General features: G+C 37.4%; 2 protein-coding genes across 4 annotated transcripts in view; both read left to right on the top strand.

Moving 5' to 3' along the window:
* Nucleotides 1-20,906, top strand: part of GPCPD1 (glycerophosphocholine phosphodiesterase 1) — a 63,432-nt gene that overhangs the window by 20,129 nt on the left and 22,397 nt on the right. For all 3 annotated transcript variants that reach the window (XM_061126637.1, XM_061126638.1, XM_061126639.1), the window contains 6 exons: nucleotides 809-850; nucleotides 8,796-8,919; nucleotides 15,978-16,209; nucleotides 17,989-18,151; nucleotides 18,642-18,774; nucleotides 19,401-19,455. In XM_061126637.1, the coding sequence (XP_060982620.1) occupies nucleotides 809-850; nucleotides 8,796-8,919; nucleotides 15,978-16,209; nucleotides 17,989-18,151; nucleotides 18,642-18,774; nucleotides 19,401-19,455 (749 nt within the window). The remainder of the gene's footprint in view (nucleotides 1-808; nucleotides 851-8,795; nucleotides 8,920-15,977; nucleotides 16,210-17,988; nucleotides 18,152-18,641; nucleotides 18,775-19,400; nucleotides 19,456-20,906) is intronic.
* Nucleotides 8,955-15,363, top strand: LOC133044844 (ferritin light chain-like). The gene has a single exon (XM_061126640.1). The coding sequence runs from the start codon at nucleotides 14,582-14,584 to the stop codon at nucleotides 15,107-15,109; it is 528 nt and encodes a 175-aa protein (XP_060982623.1). The 5' UTR covers nucleotides 8,955-14,581; the 3' UTR covers nucleotides 15,110-15,363.

The raw sequence follows: 20,906 nt of genomic DNA, 5'->3' as shown, positions 1-20,906 counted from the left end.
ATTAAAAAATTTTCTTTGAGAGGTAGGATGATTTTGTTTCTGGTCTTTTTAATAATTTTATTTTAAGCTTTTGGGAAGTATAACTTCTGAACTTAAGAGCTGTGTGAAATATACCAGAGAATTTTTACTGGAAACTATCACACTTACTTTGACAACTACTTCAGATTTATGTTTAAAGTAAACTGGGGAATGAAGTAGCAGGGAAGATAATCAGTATTTTACTTAGAGGGTGGGGATTAACAGTTTTTCTCATTTAGTTAACATTTCTTTTGGAAGGGAGCACTTACCTTTTGGTAGTTCCTCACAGCTCTATGTATACAGGTAAGTTTATGCTGTTTGAAAAGCTTTTAGCTGGCTGTAGAGAATGGTTGGGGTTTGAGGAGCATTATATTTTAGTTAAGATCAGAATAGGCACTATGTGAGAATAAGCATTTTAATTGTGCCAATACCTTTGGTTTGAAAAAAACCAGGCAATATTGTTGTCCAGCATCTTGTCAGTCTCGTACATTGGTTGGTATAAACATTTGTCCCAGTGCCTCTAGTCTGGAGCACCTCTCTGAGGAGTTTTCTTTTCTCTTCCTTGTAACATTGTGAATAATCACCATGAATGTAAGAACTATTACTGTCTGATAGCCTCCTTAAAAAGGGTTTCTTTATTGAGGGCTACAATAAATATGCTTATTCACTTTGGGATGCTTTTATATTTTTAATTTTTTAAAAAATCCTTAAGGTGGGTAATTTCTCAGTTGTTAATTCAGTATGTACATCATGAATTTTAACTAAGTTTTCTATTTTCCTTCAATTTTAGAAAGTGAAATTATTATTGACGATGGACAATTTGGAATCCACAGTAAGTGAGACTGAGTTTTCAAAAATCTTCATTCACATGGTTGAGATCTTACATAACATTTCATTAGAAACAGCACAGAGACATAGGAGTATGATTTTTTTTTAGATTATTTATCTATTTGGTTTTGGTTGTACTGGATCTTTGTCTTGTTAGGATGAGTTGGAGTTGCAATATGTGGGTTTCTCATTACAGTAGCTACTCTTGTTGCAGAGAACAGGGTCTAGGCACAAGGGCTTCAGTAGTTGCAGCTCAGGGACTCATTAGTTGTGGTGCATGAGTTTTAGTTGTCTGTGGCGTGTAGAATCTTCCTGGACCAGGGGTGAAACCTGTGTCCCCTACATTGGCAGGTGGACTCTTAATCCACTGGATCACCAGGATCTACTGCATTACCATGCTGCTTGTGGAATCTTAGTTCCTCAATCTGGGGGATCAAACCTGTGTCCTCTGCAGTGGAAGTGCAGAGTCCTAACCATTGGACCACCAAGGAGTTCTCTCCAGTATAATTCTTATGCTTTATAATGTCGTCTTTTTGATTTTTATTTGGCTGGTAACTTTAGGTGTATGAATTAATAGAATTAAAAGTATTATACTTAATGGTTACTATATCATCACTTAACACTACTGTGTTTGAGAATATTAATTGTTCTAAACCTTTATATGTGAACTATTACTCATAAGCTACATTTTTGCATTGTTTGTATGTGCATTTATACTAAAGTCCAGATTAAGGAGAATGTTCTAGTCATTCTGGCTGAGTAAACAATTTACAGTGGAGTACAGTGGAGTACAGTCTCTAGGCTGGTGGGCTGAGTAGTTCCACTGAGCCATCAGGGAAGTCTGCTGCTGCTGCTGCTGCTAAGTAGCTTCAGTCTGACTCTGTGCGACCCCATAGACGGCAGCCCACTAGGCTCCTCTGTCCCTGGGATTCTCCAGGCAAGAATACTGGAGTGGGTTGCCATTTCCTTCTCCAGTGCATGAAAGTGAAAAGTGAAAGTAAAGTCGCTCAGTCATATCGGACTCTTAGTGACCCCATGGACTGCAGCCTACCAGGCTCCTCCATCCATGAGATTTTCCAGGCAAGAGTACTGGAGTGGGGTGCCATTGCCTTCTCTGCAGGGAAGTCTGGGCGTGAGTGTATTGATTGTGGTTTTACTAGGTACATATGTTTATCTACTTTACAGATGTATAGGCTTTTGCAGTGTTTGGACAGTAATTTAACTTATTTTCTTGATTTTGTTTGGGATTATTTATATTGCATCATAAAGTAGTCTAACACTTGAGATGGTAGTGGTTTCTCTTTATGTATAAAATTTTGATAGTTAGGAGATCAGACCTAAGGAGAAAATTTCCTTGATTTTTTTTTTTTTTTTTAAATCCTATTGATGGAAAACTTAGGTCCAAAAAACAGTTGACAGCTCCCTGGTATTTATGGCAATGTTATTACTTTTGTTAGTAAGAAGCTTCAAATTAAACAGTGCTAGCAGTGTTATCACAATCATGCAGTTTATCAATGACAGACTATGTAGGTGGATAATACATTTATTTTTTTTTTCACTTTAAAAAAAATTTATTTTTCATTGAAGGATAATTGCTTTACAGAATTTTGCTGTTTTCTGTCAAATCCCAACATGAATCAGCCATAGATACACATATATCCCCTCCCTTTTGAACCTCCCTCCCATCCCATCCGTCTAGGTTGATACAGAGCCCCTTTTTGAGTTTCCCAAGTCATATAGAAATTCCCATTGGCTATCTATTTTACATACGATCATGGAGGTTTCTGTGTTACTCCTTCCCTACATCTCATCCTCTCCTCCCCTCTCCCCATGTCCATAAGTCTGTTCTCTGTGTGTTTCTCCATTGCTGCCCTGTAAATAAATCCTTTAGTACGATTTTTCTAGATTCCGTATATATGTGTTAGAATACTATATTTATCTGTATCTTTCCGACTCACTTCACTCTGTATAATAGGTTCTAGATTCATCCACCTCATTAGAACTGACTCAGATGCATTCATTTTTATGGCTAAGTAATATTCCATTGTGTATGTGTTCCACAACTTCTTTATCCATTCATCTGTCGATGGACATCTAGGTTGCTTCCATGTTCTAGCTACTGTAAATAGTGCTGCAGTGAACAATGGAATACATGTGTCTCTTTCAATTTTGGTTTCCCCAGGGTATATGCCTAGAAGTGGGATTGCTGAGTCCTATGGTAGTTTTATTCCTAGTTTTTAAGGGAATCTCCGTACCGTCTTCCATAGGGGCTGGATCAATTTACATTCCCACCAACAGTGCAAGAGTGTTCCCTTTTCTCCACACCCTCTCCAGCATTTATTGTTTGTAGACTTTTTGATGATGGTTGTCCTGACCGGTGTGAGGTGATATCTCATTGTAATTTTGATTTCCATTTCTCTAATAATGAGTGATATTGAGCATCTTTTCATGTGTTTGTTAGCCATCTGTATGTCTTCTTTGGAGAAATGTCTGTTTAGGTCTTTTTCCCACTCTTTGATTGGGTAGTTTGTTTTTCTGGTATTGAGTTATATGGGCTGCTTGTATATTTTGAAAATTAATCCTTTGTCAGTTGTTTCATTTGCTACTATTTTCCCCGATTCTGAGGCTTGTCTTTTCACCTTGCTTATAATTTCCTTTGCTGTGCAAGAGCTTTTAATTTTAATCATGTCCCACTTGTTTACTTTTGTTTCTATTTCCATTACTCTAGGAGGTGGGTCATAGAGAATCTTGGTTTGATTTATGTCATCGAGGGTTCTGCCTATGTTTTCCTCTTAAGAGTTTTATAGGGACTTCCCTGCTGGCCCAGTGGTTAAGACTCTGAGCTCCCAATGCAGGGGGCCCAGGTTTGATCCCTGGTCAGGGAACTAGATCCCACATGCTGCAACTAAGACCTGGTGCAGCCAAATAAATGAATTTAAAAAAAAAAAAAAAGAGTTTTATAGTTTCTGGTCTTACATTTAGGTCTTTAATCCATTTTTAGTTTATCTTTGTGTATGGTGTTAGGAAGTGTTCTAATTCCATTCTTTTACATGTAGCTGTCCAGTTTTCCCAATACCGTTTATTGAAGAGGTTGTCTTTGCCCCATTGTATATTCTTGCCTCCTTTGTCAAAAATAAGGTACCCACAGGTGCATGGGTTTATTTCTGGGCTTTCTATCTTGTTCCATTGGTCTATATTTCTGTTTTCGTACCAGCACCATACTGTTCTGATGCCTGTAGCTTTGTAGTATAACCTGAAGTCAGGAAGGTTAATTGTTCCAGCTCCATTCTTCTTTGTCAAGACTGCTTTGGCTATTTGGGGTCTTTTGTGTTTCCATGTGAATTGTGAAATTTTTTGTTCTAGTTCTGTGGAAAATGCCATTGATAATTTGACAGGGATCGCATTAAATCCATAATTGCATTTGGTAGTATACTCATTTTCACAATATTGATTCTTCCTACCCAGGAACATGGAATATCTTTCCATCTGTTTATGTCATCTTTGATTTCTTTCATTAGTGTCTTATAATTTTCTTTGTACAGTTCTTTTGTCTCCTTAGGTAAATTTATTCCTGGATATTTAATTCTCTTTGTTGTAATGGTGAATGGAATTGATTCCTTAATCGCTCTTTCTGATTTTTTTCATTGTTAGTATATAAAAATGCAAGTGATTTCTGTATATTGATTTTGTATCCTGCAACTTTGCTAAATTCACTGATTAGCTCTAGTAATTTTCTGGTACTATCTTTAGGGTTTTCTATGTACAGTGTCATGTCATCTGCAAACAGTGAGAGCTTTACTTTTTCTTTTCCGATCAGGATTCCTTTCATTTTTTTTTCTTTGATTGCTGTAGCTAGGACTTCCAAAACTACATTGAATAATAGTGGTGAAAATAGACACCCTTGTCTTGTTCCTGATCTTAGGGGGAATGCTTTCAGTTTTTCACCATTGAGAATAATGTTTGCTGTAGGCTTATCATATATGGCCTTTACTGTGTTGAGGTAGGTTCCTTCTATGCCTGTTTTATGAAGAGTTTTAATCATAAATAGGTGCTGAATTTTGTCAAAGGCTTTTTCTGCATCTATTGGGATGATTATATAGTTTTAACTTTCAATTTGTTAATGTGGGGTATCACATTGATTGATTTGCTTACATTGAAGAATCCTTGCATCCCTGGAATAAACCTAACTTGATCATGGTGTATGAGCTTTTTGATGTGTTGCTGAATTCTGTTTGCTAACACTTTGTTGAAGATTTTTGCATCTATGTTCATCAGTGATATTGGCCTGTAGTTTTCTTTTTTGTGTGTTGTCTTTGTCTGATTTTGGTATCAGGGTAATGGTGGCCTCATAGAATGAGTTTGGAAGTGTTCCTTCCTCTGCAATTTTTTGAAAGATTTTTAGAAGGATAGGCATTAGCTCTTCTCTTAAATGTTTGATAGAATTCTCCTGTGAAGCCATCTGGTCCTGGGCTTTTGTTTTTTGGGAGATTTTTTATCACAGCTTCAATTTCAGTGCTTAAAATTGGATTGTTCACAATTTCTATTTCTTCCTGGTTCAGTCTTGGAAGATTGAACTTTTGTAAGAATCCGTCCATTTCTACCAGGTTATCTGTTTTATTGCCATATGGTTGTTCAAAATAGTCTCTTAGAATCCTTTGTATTTCTGCATTGTCTGTTGTGACCTCTCCTTTTTCATTTCTAATTTTGTTGATTTGATTCTTCTCTCTTTTTTCTTGATGAGTCTGGCTAAAGGTTTGTCAGTTTTATTTATCTTCTCAAAGAACCAGCTTTTAGTTTTATTAATCTTTACTATTGTTTCTTTCATTTCTTTTTCATTTATTTCTGCTCAAATTTTATGATTTATTTCCTTCTACTAATTTGGGGGTTTCTTTCTTCTTCTTTTCCTAGTTGTTTTAGGTGTAAAGTTAGGTTGTCTATTCACTGTTTTTCTTGTTTCTTGAGGTAGGATTGTATTGCTATAAACTTCCCTCTTAGAACTGCTTTTGCTGCATCCCATACATTTTTGAGTTGTGTTTTCATTGTCACTTGTTTCTAGAAATTTTTTTGATTTCCCTTTTGTTTTCTTCAGTAACCTGTTGTTATTTAGAAATGTATTGTTTAATCTCCATGTGTCTATGTCAAATCTGTTTTTTTACAGTTTTTCTTGAAATTGATATCTAGTCTCATAGTGTTGTGGTCTGAGAAGATGCTTGATATGATTTCAGTTTTCTTAAATTTACTGAGGTTTGATTTATGACCCAAGATGTGGTCTGTCCTGGGTAATGTTCCATGTGCACTTGAGAAGAAGGTGTATTCTTCTGCATTTGGATGGAATGTCCTGAAGATATCAATGAGATCCATCTCATCAAATGTATCATTTAAGACTGTGTTTCCTTATTAATTTCTGTTTTGATGATCTGTCCATTGGTGTGAGTGGGGTGTTAAAGTGTCCTACTGTTATTGTGTTACTGTCAATTTCTCCTTCCATGTCTGTTAGTGTTTCTCTTATGTATTGAGGTGTTTCTATGTTGGATGCATAGTTACTTAACAATTCTTATGTCTTCCTTTTGGATTGATCCCTTAATCGTTATTAGTGTCCTTCCTTATCTCTTGTAATCTTATTTTAAGGTATATTTTGTCTGATATGAGGATTGCTACTCCAGCCTTCTTTTGCTTCCCATTTGCATGAAATATATTTTTCCATCCTCTCAGTTTCAGTCTATATGTGTCTTGAGGTCTGAAGTGGGTTTCTTGTAGACAGCATATATATGTCTTCTTTTTGTGTCCATTCAGCCTGTCGTCTTTTGGTTGGAGCATTTAATCCATTTACATTTAAATTAATTATTGATATGTATGTTCCTATTGTCATTTTCTTAATTGTTTGGGGTTGATTTTGTAGATCTCTTTTCTTCTGTTGTATTTCCTGACTATATAAGTCCATTTAACATTTGTTGTAAAGTTGGTTTGGTTGTACTGAATTCTCTTAACTTTTGCTGTCTGAAAAGCTTTTCATTTCTCCGTCAATTTTGAATGAGATCCTTGCCGGGTACAGTAATCTTAGTTGTAGATTTTTCCCTTTCAGTACTTTAAATATATCCTGCCATTCTCTTCTGGCCTGCAGAGTTTCTGCTGAAAGATAAGCTATTAAATGTATGGGGTTTCCCTTGTATGTTACTTGTTGCCTCTCCCTTGCTGCTTTTAATATTCTTTCTTTGTGTTTAGTTTTTGTTACTGTCCTGGTGTTTCTCCTTGGGTTTATCCTGTCTGGGACTCTTTGTGCCTCTTGGACTTGATTGACTATTTCCTTTTCCATGTTGGGGAAATTTTCATCTATAATCTCTTCAAAAATTTTCTCATACCCTTTCTTTTTCTCTTCTGGGACCCCTGTAATTGGAATGTTGGTGCATTCGATATGGTCCCAGAGGTCTCTGAGACTGTCCTCAGCTCTTTTCATTCTTTTTACTCTATTCTGCTCTTCAGAAGATATTTCTGCCATTTTATCTTCCAGCTCACTGATTTTTCCTTCTGCTTCAGATATTCAGATATTGATTCCTTCTAGAGTATTTTTAATTTCAGTAATTGTGTTTGTCTCTGTATGTTTATTGTTTAATTCTTCTAGGTCTTTATTTATTGATTGTTGCATTTTCTCCATTTAACTTTCAAGATTTTTGATCATCTTTATTATCATTATTCTGAATTCTTTTTCAGGTAGTTTGCCTGTTTCCTCTTCATTTATTTGGACTTCTGTATTTCTAGTTTGTTCCTTCATTTGTGCATTATTTCTCTACCTTTTCATTTTTTTTTTTTTTTTTTGGTAATTTTTTTTTTTCATTTATTTTTATTAGTTGGAGGCTAAGTACTTTGTGTTTGAGGTCTCCTTTTCTCAGGCTTCAAGGAAAGTTGAATTCTTTCCTTGAAGAAGGTTGACTTCTTTCTTCCTTTTGGTTTCTGCCCTCTTAAGGTTGGTCTGGTGGTTTGTGTGACCTTCGTATAGGATGAGATTTGTGCTGAATTTTTGTTTGTTTTTCTTCTGATGGGAAAGGCTGAGTGAGGTGGTACTCCTGTCTGCTGATGATTGGGTTTGCATTTTTGTTTTATTTGTTGTTTAAATGAGGTGTCCTATACAGGATGCTACTGGTGGTTGGGGGATAGTGGGTCTTGTATTCAGGTAGTTTCTTTTGTGTTAGTTCTCACTATTTGGTACTCCCTAGGGTTAGTTCTCTGGTAGTCTAGGGTCTTGGAAGAGTCAGTGCTCCCACTCCAAAGGCTCAGGGCTTCATCTCGTTGGAGTCATGAACTATGCCATGGCTCAGGAGACAAACAGCTCCAGAAATGGGTGGGTATTGTTACTCGCTAAAATCTTTCCACAAATATTTCTTCAGTACTTGGTGTATGTCAGGCTCTGTTCCAAACCCCTTTGCCTGTTAGGCCTCGGCTACCCTCTGGGTGGCAACCACCTCTTCCCTGCCCCTAGCATCTCCCAGTACATTTAGTTTGTTTGATTCTTACCTCCTGGTATCTCCACTGCCAGCACTAGTGGAATAACTAGTTTTCAGCTGAGTATCTCATGTGACACTTTGGAAATGTAACCATGGTCACCAGTGGAACAACTGCTAGGTTATAAGCCTTCTTGGGATATGTATTTTTTCTGAGATAGATTTGTATTACTTTGATAATATATTCAATAAGAGTATTTTAATTTAGTTTGTTTAGTTCTTAATGTTCATTTAGTTTTTTCGCCCTTCATATGTATATACTTCATATAAAAGTTTTCTTTTAATGACAAATTTAAGACTACTTGTATATTTGCTTTGAAGAGAAATACCAGTGATAGTTAACCTGAGTGTATCAAACTGTGAATGTGAACTGGAACTGTCAATGTGTCTTGTAGTTATTGGATTGTTTTTTAAAATGTGTATATTAATTAGTGTTCTTCATACTTTTTCTAGATGGTATTGAGACTCTGGATTCTGGATGGCTTACATGTCAGACCGAAATCAGATTACGTTTGCATTATTCCGAAAAACCTCCCGTCTCAATAACCAAGAAAAAATTTAAAAAATCTAGATTTAGGTAGGACCATGTGTATTTGTTACTTGACTTATTTATTTTAATCATTGCTGTAGATTTCTGATCCATCTGGTTATAGGCTTTAAGTGTATCAACTGAGGAAATAGCATACTTGTATTCTAACAAACAACAGGGTCTTGTAAAAGTGAATTTGTTTCCTTTCATGAAGATTACTACAGTTAAATGTACTTACGTTAGTCTTAATCTCCAAGTGTGAAACCACAACATCTTTTTTTTTTTTAACCTTACGTAAGTGATTTCTAGGCTGACATGTCTTTGTAGTTCCTACCATTTGAAATGTCTTAGTGTAGCAATAAGTATTTGTTTTGAAATTGATGTGATGAAATGATTTTGTGTTAAATGAGGGGAGAATGGCATAAACAGAAAAATGGTCATTGGAAATACACTTCAGTGTCCTAAATTTTCCTGTGTCTTAAAAACAAAAAACCGTTTCATTAAGGAAAGGTCGCAGTTACCATAGCAGTTCCAGATTAGTGTAATTTTAATCTTAATTTAAGAAATAGATGTCAAGCTTTGTATAAATAAGCAAATAGTAACTTAAATTTTTATAATGTCACCATGTATATCTTTGAATGAACTGATTTCTTAGGAAGCCAGGCAGCCTTATCATTTGAATTTTTTTAAATTTGGGACCGAGAATTCTAAGTATGCTATGTAATGCAGTTTTTTTCTAACAAAATGTCAGGACTGGGTTGAAAGGGTCATTTTTCAGTAACTAAAGTAGTTAGTAATAATAGTTAATATCTATTTTCATGATAAAATTAATAATGTTGCAGTTTTTAAATCCATAAATGCTTTACAGTAACTGCTGAAAATATTATTTATCCTGGTCATAAAATACATATGGGAAAGGGTGGGTGACACTTCTCAACCCTTTCCATTGGCCTGTTCTGAGAGTGCGTAAAGTGTTTTGGGTGTACCTTGTCTCTGTTCATTAGCTTTTTTAGGCCTCTGCTTTGCTTCTGAGAAACCTAGATAATTGGGCCACGTAACTGATCTGCTTAGTCAGTTTGATTGCAAAGATTTTCTAACCAGATAGTCATAATTAGATATTTTATTTACATGTTAAAAGAAGCATATAAGTTGTGTTATAGCTATAAAGTGTCTTTGTTTTATGACCTTGAAATAATGATGGTAGGACTTCTCGTTTCCACTGTAAGGGATGTGGTTCCATCCTTGGTTGGTGAACTAAGATCCTGCATACTGTGATGCAGCCAAAAAAATTAATAGATAATCAATTGTGTTCTGATTGGCTTGCTTATGCATACTGAGTCCTATGCTTTACTTGTTTATATAGAAGTTGAGTGTTTGTATATATTACTGTGTTGCTTAGGCTTAAATTGGAATATTTTTATAACCATACTTATTTGGACACTACAAATTAACTGATTCTTACTGAAATAATTGTGCATAGCTAGCAATTGATGTTTATTTTGACAGTCTCTTTCCCCAAAATTCATAGTATTGATAGGTTAAGCCTTCATTTGCTAGAAAATAATTTATCTGCAAATTTATCATGACTATTTTAAAAGCTTAGCAACAGTGTTTGCATTTTAAATAAAACACTTGATTGACATGATTTAAAATGTTTAAATCACATTTATTTTTAAAGACACATTTATTCAGTGTCATGATCAGACTGTTAAATGTAGCAATCAACAGCATGGGTGCAAAAGAAAGTCTGCTTTAAAACTCTCTCCTGGAATGCTTTACACAGAACAAACTTGAATAACCTATTACACAATTAGTCACAAATACAGTCCTCAAGTTTTTTACCCATACAGATGAGTATTGTCTAAAGCATCTTTCTTCATAGCTGCTGGGCCCTTCCACCACTGTGCTTGGCTGAGTTCACAACTCCGTTACAACCTGTGGCTTCCCTGTCACTTCTCTGGCTCTCCTCTCTTGCTAAGCTTTGTTTCCTGGCAGTAATTAAAACCATCTGCCACTGCCATAGCTACTGCTGCTGCTGGAACCACCAGAGTCACCTTGCTTTTTTGGTTTGGCAACGTATTGGCCTTCAGTACCATATGAGCCAGAACTTCTCCCTCCAAAAGTTTCATCCTTTCATGAGTCCAGAATTTGAAGACTGATGTTGTAATTGCCAAAATAATTGTAGCTTCTGCCACCTCCAAAATTATTTCCATTATTATCAAATCCATAGCCATCCTCACGGCCACCATATCCACCACCGCCAATGGCTATCACCAAAGCCACCTGAAGTTTCCTCCACAAACAGAGTTGTCATCCTCACCACAACAACTTTGTTGATTACCACCAAAGTTTCCAGAACTACTTTTACCTCTTTGGCTGGATGAAGCACTAGCTATCTCTTGCTTAGATAGGGCTTTTCTTACTTCACAGTTGTCACCATTCACAGTATGGTATTTCTGAACAGCAGTCTTACCTACAGAGTCATGGTCATCAGAGGTTACAAAAGCAAAGCCGCTCTTTTTGCCACTGCCTCAGTGATTCATGATTTCGATCACTTCATTTTTCCCATACTGTTCAAATTAATCTCTTAGATGATGTTCTTCAGTGTCTCCTTTAATGCTACCAATAAAAATCTTTTTCACATTTAAGTGAGCAGTTTGAGAATCTTCTCTTGATAGAACCCTCTTTGGTTCCACAACTCTTCCATCCATCTTGTGTGGTCTTGCATTCATGGCCGCATCTGCCTCTTCCGATGTGACTTACATGACAAACCTATGCCTCTAGAGCACTTGGTATTTGTACACAGACATTGTACCACAATGTCTGTGAGCATTCCCCAGTGCTCAGAATGGCTTCTCAGACTCTCCTCGGTTGTTTCAAAGCTCACTCTTGATGAAGAGCTTCTGCAGCTGTTCGGGCTCTCTGGGAGACTCTGAGTTGGACTTGCCTTCAGCACTGCTTACTTAGCGATTTCCACAAGCCAAAAGCAGTAATCTAACAAGCAAATCTCACCACCACATTTTAAATACAAGTTTCTCTTTCACTTGATTCCACCAGAACTTGGAAAGCAGTGTTACTTTATGATAGACTATAACATTTATATATTCATTCAAATTCCAAAGAAAGGCAATGCCAAGGAATGTTCAAACAGCCACACAATTGCACTCATCTCATGCGCCAGCAAGGTAATGCTCAAAATTCTCCAAGCTAGGCTTCAACAGTACGTGAACTGTGAATTTCCAGATGTTCAAGCTGGATTTAGAAAAGGCAGAGGAATCAAGAGATCAAATTGCCAACATTTGTTGGATCATAGAAAAAGCAAGAGGGTTCTAGAAAAACGTCTACTTCTGCTTTATTGACTATGCCAAAGCCTTTGACTGTGTGGATCACAACAAACTGTGGAAAATTGTTGAAGAGATAGGAATACCAGACCACCTTACCTGCCTCCTGTATGCAGGTCCTATATGCATACCTGTATCTGTATGCAAGTCAAGAAGCAACAGTTATAGGTAGATATGGAACAACAGACTGGTTCCAAATTGGGAAAGGAGTATGTCAAGGCTATATATTGTCACCCTGCTTATTTAGCCTATATGCAGAGTACATCATGCAAAATGCAAGCCTTGTTGAAGCACAAGCTGGAATCAAGATGGCCGGGAGAAATATCAGTAACCTCAGATATGCAAATGACACTACCCTTCTGGCAGAAAGCAAAGAAGAACTAAAGAGCCTCTTGATGAAAGTGAAAGAAGAGTGAAAAAGCTGGCTTAAACTCAACATTCAGAAAATGAAGATCATGGCATCTGGTCCCATCACGTCATGGCAACTAGATGGAGAAACAATGGAAACAGTGAGAGACTTTATTTTTTGCACTCCAAAATCATTGCAGATGGTGACTGCAACCATGAATTTAAAAGACGCTTGCTCCTTGGAAGAAAAGCTATGACTAACCTAGACAGTGTACGAAAAGGTATAGACATTATTTTGTCAACAAAGGTCTGTCTAGTCAAAGCTAGTAATCCAGTAATCATGTATGGATGTGAGAGTTGGACCATAAAGAAGGCTGAGCACCAAAGAATTGATGCTTTTGAACTGTGGTGTTGGAGAAGACTCTTGAGAGTCTCTTGGACTGCAAGGCGATCCAACCAGTGAATCCTAAAGGAAATCAGTCTAGAATATTCATTGGAAGGACTGATGCTGAAGCTGAATCTCCAGTACTTTGGCCACCTGATACAAAGAACTGACTCCTTGGAAAAGACCTTGATGCTGGGAAAGATTGAGGTGGGAGGAAGAGTGCACGACAGAAGATGAGATGGTTGAATGGCATCACCGACTCAATGTACATGAGTTTGAGCAAGCTCCGGGAGTTGGTGATGGACAAGGAAGCCTGGCGTGCTGCAGTCCATGGGGTTGCAAAGAGTCAGACACAACTGAGTGAGTGAACTGAACTGATAACATTTATATAGGTACTTGAAGAAAACCTTTAATATAAATGAACTAAGTTCTTTCACTGATCCCTTTAAATTTGGTTTTTTTGGGGAAGAGAGGTAGGTAGTTGCACACTGCTATTTGTAAACTAGCTTTTTTTTTTTTTGGTCACAGCATGCAGCATCCTAGTTTCCTGACCAGGGATCAAACCCCTGTTGCCTATGTTGGGATCTTGGAGTCTTAACCACTGGACCACCAGGAAGTCCGGAGAATAGTCATATTTAATTTCCATGCCTTCTTGCCAATTCATCACAGTCCATTTGTGGTCGTTTTTTGTATGTCCTGGTAGAGAATGTTTGTTCCTTCAGGCTCACCAGCAAAATCAGTTGTTCAGAACTATTCCTAAGAGTTTGGAGAGAAGAAAGAATCTTTTTTGTTTGGATTATCAAAGTGGTGCTACTTTTGATTTTACAGTATGACTATGGCACATTATTACTAATTGAATAATCATGTCCCCTCTGGGATACCTTGGAATATGTGCCTGTAAGATAAGTCTGCACAGTTGTTGGAGGCAGCAGGTCATTAAGAGAGAACAGGCCTCACTAATGTAGTTCTATTACTTGTATTATTAAGTGGATCACATTTAAATCTAGAATGAAAAGCTTTCCTAGCTCAACTGCATTTTATACAATAACATTGCTCCTACATCATTGGTATTAAACTTATTTGATCTATGTACATTCCAGTTGGTGCAAGAAATAGTCTAGCATTGAGTTAACTTATTGGCATTACAAGTGTTCTCTGCAGCTGATTGCTTCTCATTTGGAGTAAATTAGTCTTTGTGACCCAGTGGCTTTTATTTTCACTGCTGTGGGAGTTATGACTCTTGGCTTCTTGTTTTGTTCCTTTGTTTCATTAAAAAGTACATATATGTAAATACATAAAAGCCATGCATACATACAAATGTATATACCATACTTTTAATACCATTAATACCATGGTTTTCTTTAATAATCTGTTCACAAAGTACCTGGTCTCACTGTAGTGAGGAGAAGTAGGGGAAATTTAAAATTTTACGACCTGGAAGTGTGCTCGTTAGCCACGCAGATCTGTCTCTTGGTTCAACAGTGCTTGGGCGGAACAGACCCAGGGATGCCCCTTGTTCCAGCCTCCAACTACCCTCCAACCTTTTTTCCAGTCGCAACTTCTGGAATCAGTCACTCAGCAGTCTGCAATCACCGGGACCAGCCCCCATTTTTTAACTCCTTATTACCGACCAATCATGAGCTCCCAGATTCGTCAGAATTATTCTACTGAGGTGGAGGCCGCCATCAACCACCTGGTTAACATGCAACTGCGGGCCTCCTACACCTACCTCTCTCTGGGCTTCTATTTCGACCGCGATGATGTGGCTCTGGAGGGTGCGGGTCACTTTTTTCGTGAATTGGCCAAGGAGAAGCGCGAGGGCATGGAGTGTCTCTTGAAACTGCAAAATCAGCGTGGCGGCCGCGCCCTCTTCCTGGACATGCAGAAGCCATCTCAAAATGAGTGGGGTAAAACCCAGGACTCTATGGAAGCCACCCTTCTTGTAGAGAAGAACCTGAATCAAGCCCTGTTGGATCTGCATGACCTGGCTTCTGCCCATGGAGACTTCCACATCTGTGATTTCCTGGAGAACCACTTCCTAGATGAGGAAGTGAAACTCATCAAGAAGATGGGTGACCACCTGACCAACCTCCACAGGCTGGCTGGTCCCCAGGCTGGGTTGGGCGAGTTTCTCTTCCAGAGGCTCACCCCCAAGCACGACTAGGAGCTTCTGGAGACGAGTGTCCTTTGAAGAACCCACCTAACATCAGGGCTGCCTGAAGCCCCTCTCTGCAGCCACTAGGCAGCTTTTAACATGCTGGAGTCCTCTCTCAAGCCTCAGACCAAATGGAAACAATAAAGCTTTTTGCAGCATAACAACAACAACAAAAATTTACGACCTCCAACTCTTAATAGGCTCTTTTTTTTTTTATGTTTATTTGGCTGCATCAGGTTTTAGTTAACAGAATTCAGGATCTCCTTGTGGCATGTGGTCTTTTCTAGTTCAAGCATGAGGGCTTTTCTCTAGTTGTGGTGCTCAGGTTCTAAGGCACGTGGGCTCAGTAGTTGTGGTGTGGGTTTAATTGCTCTGCGGCATGTGGGATCTTAGTTCTCCAACTAGGGATCCAACCTACAAACCATGCATTGGTACGTGGATTCTTAACCACTGGGCCACTGGGGAAGTCCCTGCCTGACAGTCTTTTAATGCACATTGACAGAATATGGTTCAAAATTGTACTTGTTATATATATATTTGTGAAACTTCTCATAAGAAATTGAGATAGCCAGTTATAAATGGATAATAGTAAATGCCTCTTTAGATTCACTTTAAAAAACCCAAAGAATTAATGGAAATAGGCTTAGGCATAATGAGCATTTATCTCATTTTAATACTTGGCAAAAATGTGTGGAGATAAAAACACCACTATTTTATAAAATATAACTAATGCCTTAACCTGTAGTATGTACAGTTCTTTTGTTATTTGAGGGTTTAGCATATAAAGGGAACACTTTTAAATTTACTGTTTAGGTAGCGTATATATGGATTTTCTTTCTTCACTTTTTGCATTTCATCATTTTTTCCTTTCATTTAGGGTAAAGCTGACATTAGAGGGTCTGGAGGAAGATGACGATGATAGAGTATCTCCCACTGTTCTTCACAAAATGTCAAATAGCCTGGAGATATCCTTAATAAGCGACAATGAATTCAAGTGTAGACATTCACAGCCGGAGTGTGGGTATGGCTTACAGCCTGACCGTTGGACAGAGTATAGTATACAGACAATGGAACCAGATAACCTAGAACTAATATTTGATTTTTTTGAGGTGAGTATATTTCACTGAAGAGGGTGAGAGACAATGTAGACATGAGTTTATTTTTACATATGTTTTGATTTTTATTGTAGTCTTAATTTATGTAAACGTATGATTCATACAACTTTTTAGATGTTTACTCGTCTGTACATGTTAGCAGATTTTAAAAAACTTAGAGTTGGCAGACTCATATTATTAAGAATATAATTGAGAACTTCAGAATTGCATTCAAATTAAGACCAGATGTCTTGATGTCTGTGTGTATTTTAAACATAAATGAATGTATCCAAAGGCACTTTGAAGAATAGAGGCTGTTACTTAATAGGCAGGCTGATGTAACAAGCATGATTGAGCCTTCTTCATGACTGAAGTTTTGTTTATTTAAGCATTTTATAAGAATCCATTGTAATAGTGAACTCATTTTTCCAACTTTACTTGATATTATAAATATGTAAGAAAAGATAGTTGCTGTGAAAATTGTGCCAAGTTATTCAGACTCTGTGCTGACAACTTTCTAGAGCTGTTTGTGATGCTTATCTTGGCTTTTGGGCTGTTCAGCTGCTCCTCACAAATAAAACTGGGTCCTCCCCTAAGGTCCTGGCTCTTTGATATTTCCACTCACATTTACACTAGATTAGAGTTTGACTCTTTGAGGGTGGGGAATAAACCTTCCCCAACAGTAGCACCTAGCCACTGTTTCTGAAAATAGCAAAATTCAGGATGGATTAGAACCTGAGTAATTCTTATAGCTTTATAATATAAAGTTATCTTGCCTAATTAATAAGATCTGTGAGACATTTATTTTAAAAATATGAAGTTTTGGTTGAACATTTCCTTGTTCTTTTGGTACCTACCTATTATCTCTTGAACAGCCTGACTTTTCTTTCATTTGGTTAGCAGTTTTGGAAATACTAATTTATTCAGAGACTAGGTGGATAAAACACACTATATAATATCAAGTATTCAGTGTCCTAGAGGTTACTATCCCTCTGTGTCATCTGTGTAGATGCATTTGTAAAGAACAAAATATACATTAAAAGTGAAAGTCGCTCAGTTGTGTTTGACTCTTTGTGACCCCATGATATAGTCCATGGAATTCTCCAGGCCAGAATACTGGAGTGGGTAGCCTTTCCCTTCTCCAGGGGATCTTCCCAGCCCAGGAATCAAACCTAGGTCTCCCTCATTGCAGGCAGATTCTTCACCAGCTGAGCCACAAGGAGAATAATTACAGGTATATCTTGGGCTTCCCTAGTGCTCAGTGTTAACGAATCTGCCTGCCAAGCAGGAGACGCAGGTTTAACCCCTGGGTCAGAAAGATCCTTGGGAGAAAGAAATGGCAACCCACTCCAGTATTCTTGCCAGGAAATCCAATGGTCAGAGGAGCCTGGTGGGCTTTAGTCCATGGGTTTGCAAGAGTTGATTACAACTTAGCAACTAAACAACAACAACAGGTATATCTTAGTCTTTGAATGTAAAAGTACTTAGAAACATTCAGTTGATGCTTTATGCTTGCATAATATATGTTAGAGGATCAGAAATGCAAATCAAAAGTTATGATTGATGAACATAAAATCATAAATATACTGTGTATTAAATATCTTTGCATACTAAAAGAATATATGTTAGTTGTTACAACAAAGCAATCTAAATTACCTGAATATAAATTTGGTTGTATTTCTTATTGATTTTCTTCTATAGATTCCAAGTTGGTTTTAAGGGTGTCTTTTTTGATCTTTTAATGGAGAATATTGAATTATAAGAATCTGGGTTATTCTTATCCTTATTTTTCAGGAAGATCTCAGTGAACATGTAGTTCAGGGTGATGCTTTTCCTGGACATGTGGGTACAGCATGTCTCTTATCGTCCACCATTGCAGAGAGTGGGAAGAGTGCTGGAATCCTTACTCTTCCCATCATGAGCAGAAATTCCAGGAAAACAATAGGCAAAGTAAGAGGTGAGCTTAGACAAGCATGGTGGCCCTTTATAAATAAGCAAAGGTTAAGTTAGGATTCTAATTAGTTTCAAATTGTGCTTTTGAGAATGGTAAAGAATTAAATTAATAAGTTGTTTCAGAATATTAACAAATACATTCCCTGGTTGCTCATTGGTAAAGAATCTGTCTGCCAAGCAGGAAACACGGGTTCGATCCCTGGGTTGAGAAGATCCCCTGGAGAAGGAAATGTCAACCCACTCTAGTATTATTGCCTGGGAAATCCCATGGACAGAGGATCCTGGGGGTTGGTGGTCCATGGGGTCGCGAAAGAGTTGGATATGACTGAACAACAGCAATTTGCTGGAAGCTTTACTTTGAATGGACATTGACTTGATTTCTCTTTGTTTGATCAATTGATAAAGCTGGTTTGAGTGATATTTAAGTGTAATTGAGTTCATCGTAGACTTTTAATTGTCTTTCTTTTCCCCTTCCCCCTTTTTTCCTTTGAAAGTTGACTATATAATTATTAAGCCATTACCAGGATACAGTTGTGACATGAAATCTTCATTTTCCAAGTATTGGAAACCAAGAATACCATTGGATGTTGGACATCGAGGTGCAGGGAATTCTACAACAACTGCTCAGTAGGTTGAATATTTGAGTAGTACTAGCATTTGGTAGGAGAACGCAATGGCAACCCACTCCAGTACTCTTGCCTTGTGAATCCCATGGACGGAGGAGCCGGGTAGGCTGTAGTCCATGGGGTCGTGGAGGGTCGGACACGACTGAGCGACTTCACTTTCACTTTTCACTTTCATGCATTGGAGAAGGAAATGGCAACCCACTCCATTGTTCTTGCCTGGAGACTCCCAGGGACGGGGAAGCCTGGTGGGCTGCTGTCTTTGGGGTTGCACAGAGTCGGACATGACTGAAGTGACTTAGCAGCAGCATTTGGTAGCTTATGCTTGATGATAAGGTTTAACCAACTAAATGTCAAAGGATCCTTTTAATTATTACCCTGGATTTAAATGTAATTTGGTAATTGGGCTTTAAATTGGCTTGTAAATACCTATGATTATTAGAGCTTGATTTAAGGAATGCACACACCAACCAAGTAATGGTCAGTCTTATTTTGGGGATGGTAAAGTTAGCCTCAAAATAGAGAATAAGTACTGAGACCATTATTGAAAATATAGTTTACTAAACTTTACTAAATTTGTCTTTTCTTTATTAATGATAACTATATTTCTATATATTTATTTTCTTTCAGGCTTGCTAAAGTTCAAGAAAATACTATTGCTTCTTTAAGAAATGCTGCTAGTCATGTAAGTGAACCTCTCTTTAAACAACTTTGGACTGGTGGTCCACAGGTAGAAAAGTAGAGAGTTGTAGGTCAGGGCAGCCTTCTCCCTCCATTTACATTAATAGGGTAAAAGGGAGAATATTTCTGCTTTTTCTAAATATATTTCTCAGTGAAGATAAAATATTTCTAGGCATTTTAATTTCATTTCATGGTACAGATTGGAATTAAAGCAATGGAATCCTAATCATCCTCTTAAATGTTAATTAGGTGATTTGTAGTATGGTTGATATATATTATATAAATTACAGATACACAGTATAATGATTCACAATTTTTAAAGATTATGCTCCATTTATAGTTATTGTAAAATGTTTGCTATATTCCCTGTGTTGTATCCTTGTAGCTTATTTTAAACCTAATAGTCTGTACCACTTAATCCCCTATGCCTTTATTGCCCCTCTTGCCTTCCCTCTCTCCACTGGTAACCACTGTTCCATGCAAGTGATGTCATATAGTATAGTCTTTCTCTGTCTGACTTAGTTCACTTAGCATAATACCCTCCAAGTCCATCCATGTTGTTATAGATAGCAAAATTTCACTCTTTTATGGCTGAGAAGTACACACAGCTGAGCTGTGTGTGTGTGTACATACAGACACCACATCTTTATCCATTCACTTCAGTTTCTTTATATCTTGGCAGTTGTAAATAATGCTACTATGAACATTGAAGAGATATATGTTTTCAAATTAGTATTTTTCAGCTATGTATCTAAGAGTGGAATTGGTGGGTCATATAGTAGTTCTCTTTTTAGCTTTTTGAAAAACCTTCATAACTTTTTCACAGTGTCAATACCAGTTTACTTTCCCACTAGCAGTGTAGGAGGGCTCCTTTTACATGCTTGCCAGCATTTATTTCTGTTCTTTTTGATGATAGCCATTCTTTTGATGATAGTGAGGTGATAACTCATTGGTTTTTTTGTTTTATATTTCTTTTCGGCTGTGCTTGGATCTTTGTTGCTCTGCAAGGGCTTCTCTAGTTGCGGCAAGTGGTGGCTACTCTTACTGCAGAGCAGGAGCTCTAAGGCATGCGAGTTTCAGTAGTTGTGGCACAAAGGCTTAGTAGTTGTGGTGCACAGGCTTATTTGTCTCGCAGATCAGAGTTTGATCCCATGTCCCCTGCATTGGTAGGTGGATTCTTAACCACTGGACCACCAGGAAGTCCAGTTCTTTGTGGTTTTGATTTGCATTTCCCTCATGCTGAGTGTTATAACATTTCCTGTATCTGTTGGTCATCTTCATTTCCACTTTGGAAAAATGTTTATTCAGTTCTTCTAACATTTTAAATAATTGGATAGTTTTGGGTTTGTTTTTTTTTGATGCTGAGTTGTAAATTTTTATATGTTAGATCAACTCTTATTAGTCATATCTCTTGGAAATATTTCCTCCTATTCAGTAGCTTGTCTTTTTGATGGT

This window comes from Dama dama, chromosome 23 (genome assembly GCF_033118175.1).
Source record: "Dama dama isolate Ldn47 chromosome 23, ASM3311817v1, whole genome shotgun sequence".
Lineage (NCBI taxonomy): Eukaryota > Metazoa > Chordata > Mammalia > Artiodactyla > Cervidae > Dama > Dama dama.
This window is presented reverse-complemented; position numbering and strand designations above follow the sequence as displayed.